The 1,591-nt window shown below is 74.0% G+C and overlaps 1 protein-coding gene across 1 annotated transcript in view; it reads left to right on the top strand.

Annotated features, from left to right (window-relative positions):
• KCNQ2 (potassium channel, voltage gated KQT-like subfamily Q, member 2) overlaps positions 1–1,591 on the top strand; it is a 29,425-nt gene that overhangs the window by 23,444 nt on the left and 4,390 nt on the right. Inside the window, exons 9-10 of the mRNA XM_012728164.1 lie at positions 1,115–1,385; positions 1,490–1,591. Coding sequence (XP_012583618.1) covers positions 1,115–1,385; positions 1,490–1,591 — 373 coding nt within the window. The remainder of the gene's footprint in view (positions 1–1,114; positions 1,386–1,489) is intronic.

Below are 1,591 nucleotides of genomic sequence, written 5' to 3'. Positions count from 1 at the left end.
CTCCCTCCCGGGGCTGCGGGTCGGGGGCAGGGGAGGGGCGTCGGGGGTCTTGTGGTGGAAGAGGCGCCCACACGGGACATTCTGGGGGCTGCTGAGGCCTGGGTGTGGCCACTTGGGGTGTCCCTTCCTGGACCGGGCGGTCCCCACCGGCCACCGTCCCCGTGCCCTCGGACCTGCCCGCGCCCGGGCCAGTGCCCAGGCGCCCGCCCTTGCAGGTCTCTCCCGCCCTTTCCTGGCCGGCAGGGGCCTCTGGCCTGGCACAGACCTGGCCGCAGCCTGGCAGGGCTGGCCGGTCGTTCCGCTGCGGCTGCCGGACCGGGGGGACAGGACAGGCCGTCGCTTCCTGGCGGCCGATGGTCTCTGGCTGTCCCTCGGCCGGCTGAGTGTGGGCCGGGTCCTGGCTGAGTGGCGAGGTGGCCCGGGCAGTGGTGGCCACGGCTGCCGCCCGAGGCTCCAGGGAGTGGAGGCCTGTGTGCCGCAGGGGGTCCGCTCCTGCTCGTGGCTGGCGGTCTGGGGTCTCCAGAGCCCCGCTGTCCTCTCGGGTGGCCAGGGGGACTGCCCGGTGGGAGGACGCGAGTGAGTGCCTGGCCTGAGCCTGACCACGGTGACCCCCAGGCTCCGGGTTGCCCCTGGGGGTCTCAGCGCTGTGGGGACCCCCGTCACCAGGGGCAGCCGGGCGCAGGAGCTGGTAGTCTGAGGTTGGTCACCTTGTCCCTGCGGCCGGGGCCGGGGCTCCCGAGGCGAGGCTGGTTCCAGCTGGCCAGGAGGCCCACCCGGCCCTTACACGTGGACACTTGGCTCTCTGCGGAGGGGGGAGGGGCGCTATTGCTGCCCCAGGGGCTTGAGGACTCCCTGACCCCGTGGCTGCGCCTCTGGGCCCGTCACCCTGCTGACCGCGCCACTCTGGATCTTGGGCTGTGGGGGGGCGCTCCCTGGGGCAGCAGGGGCCCCTGGCCTGCACTGTGGCCTGGGGGGGGCTGCCCCGGCCCCCAATGAGCCCCAGGCTGCGGGGGAGGCCCAGTGCCCGGCCCCAGGGACAGTGACTTGTCTGGGTCTGGCTCTCCTCCACCCCTGGAGAAGGGGGCAGTCCGAGCGGGCATCTCCAGAGTGACCTCTCCTGTCTCTCTGTGTGTCGTGCGTCCGCCCGTGGTCCCGGAGCAGTCAGAAGGTCAGCTTGAGAGACCGCGTCTTCTCCAGCCCGCGGGGCGTGGCCGCCAAGGGGAAGGGGTCCCCGCAGGCCCAGGCCGTCCGGCGGTCGCCCAGCGCTGACCAGAGCCTGGAGGACAGTCCCAGCAAGGTGCCCAAGAGCTGGAGCTTCGGGGACCGCAGCCGGGCCCGCCAGGCCTTCCGGGTCAAGGGCGCCGCCTCCCGGCAGAACTCTGAAGGTGGGTGGGCGCCCCGGGGCCTGCCGGGGGGCCTCGGGGCCGGCCCGGTTCGGCTGCTGCTGCCGCGGGCTGGCGCCCGGCCTGACGCTGCGTCCCCTGCCCAGAAGCCAGCCTCCCGGGGGAGGACGTCCTGGAGGACAAGGGCTGCGGCTGCGAGTTCGTGGCGGAGGACCTGACCCCGGGCCTCAAAGTCGGCATCCGGGCCG

The sequence above is a fragment of the Condylura cristata genome, unplaced genomic scaffold (assembly GCF_000260355.1).
Source record: "Condylura cristata isolate star-nosed mole 26May11 unplaced genomic scaffold, ConCri1.0 scaffold00022, whole genome shotgun sequence".
In the NCBI taxonomy this organism is placed as follows: domain Eukaryota; kingdom Metazoa; phylum Chordata; class Mammalia; order Eulipotyphla; family Talpidae; genus Condylura; species Condylura cristata.
Note: the sequence above shows the minus strand (reverse complement) of the source record. Positions and strands in the feature narration are given on the sequence as shown.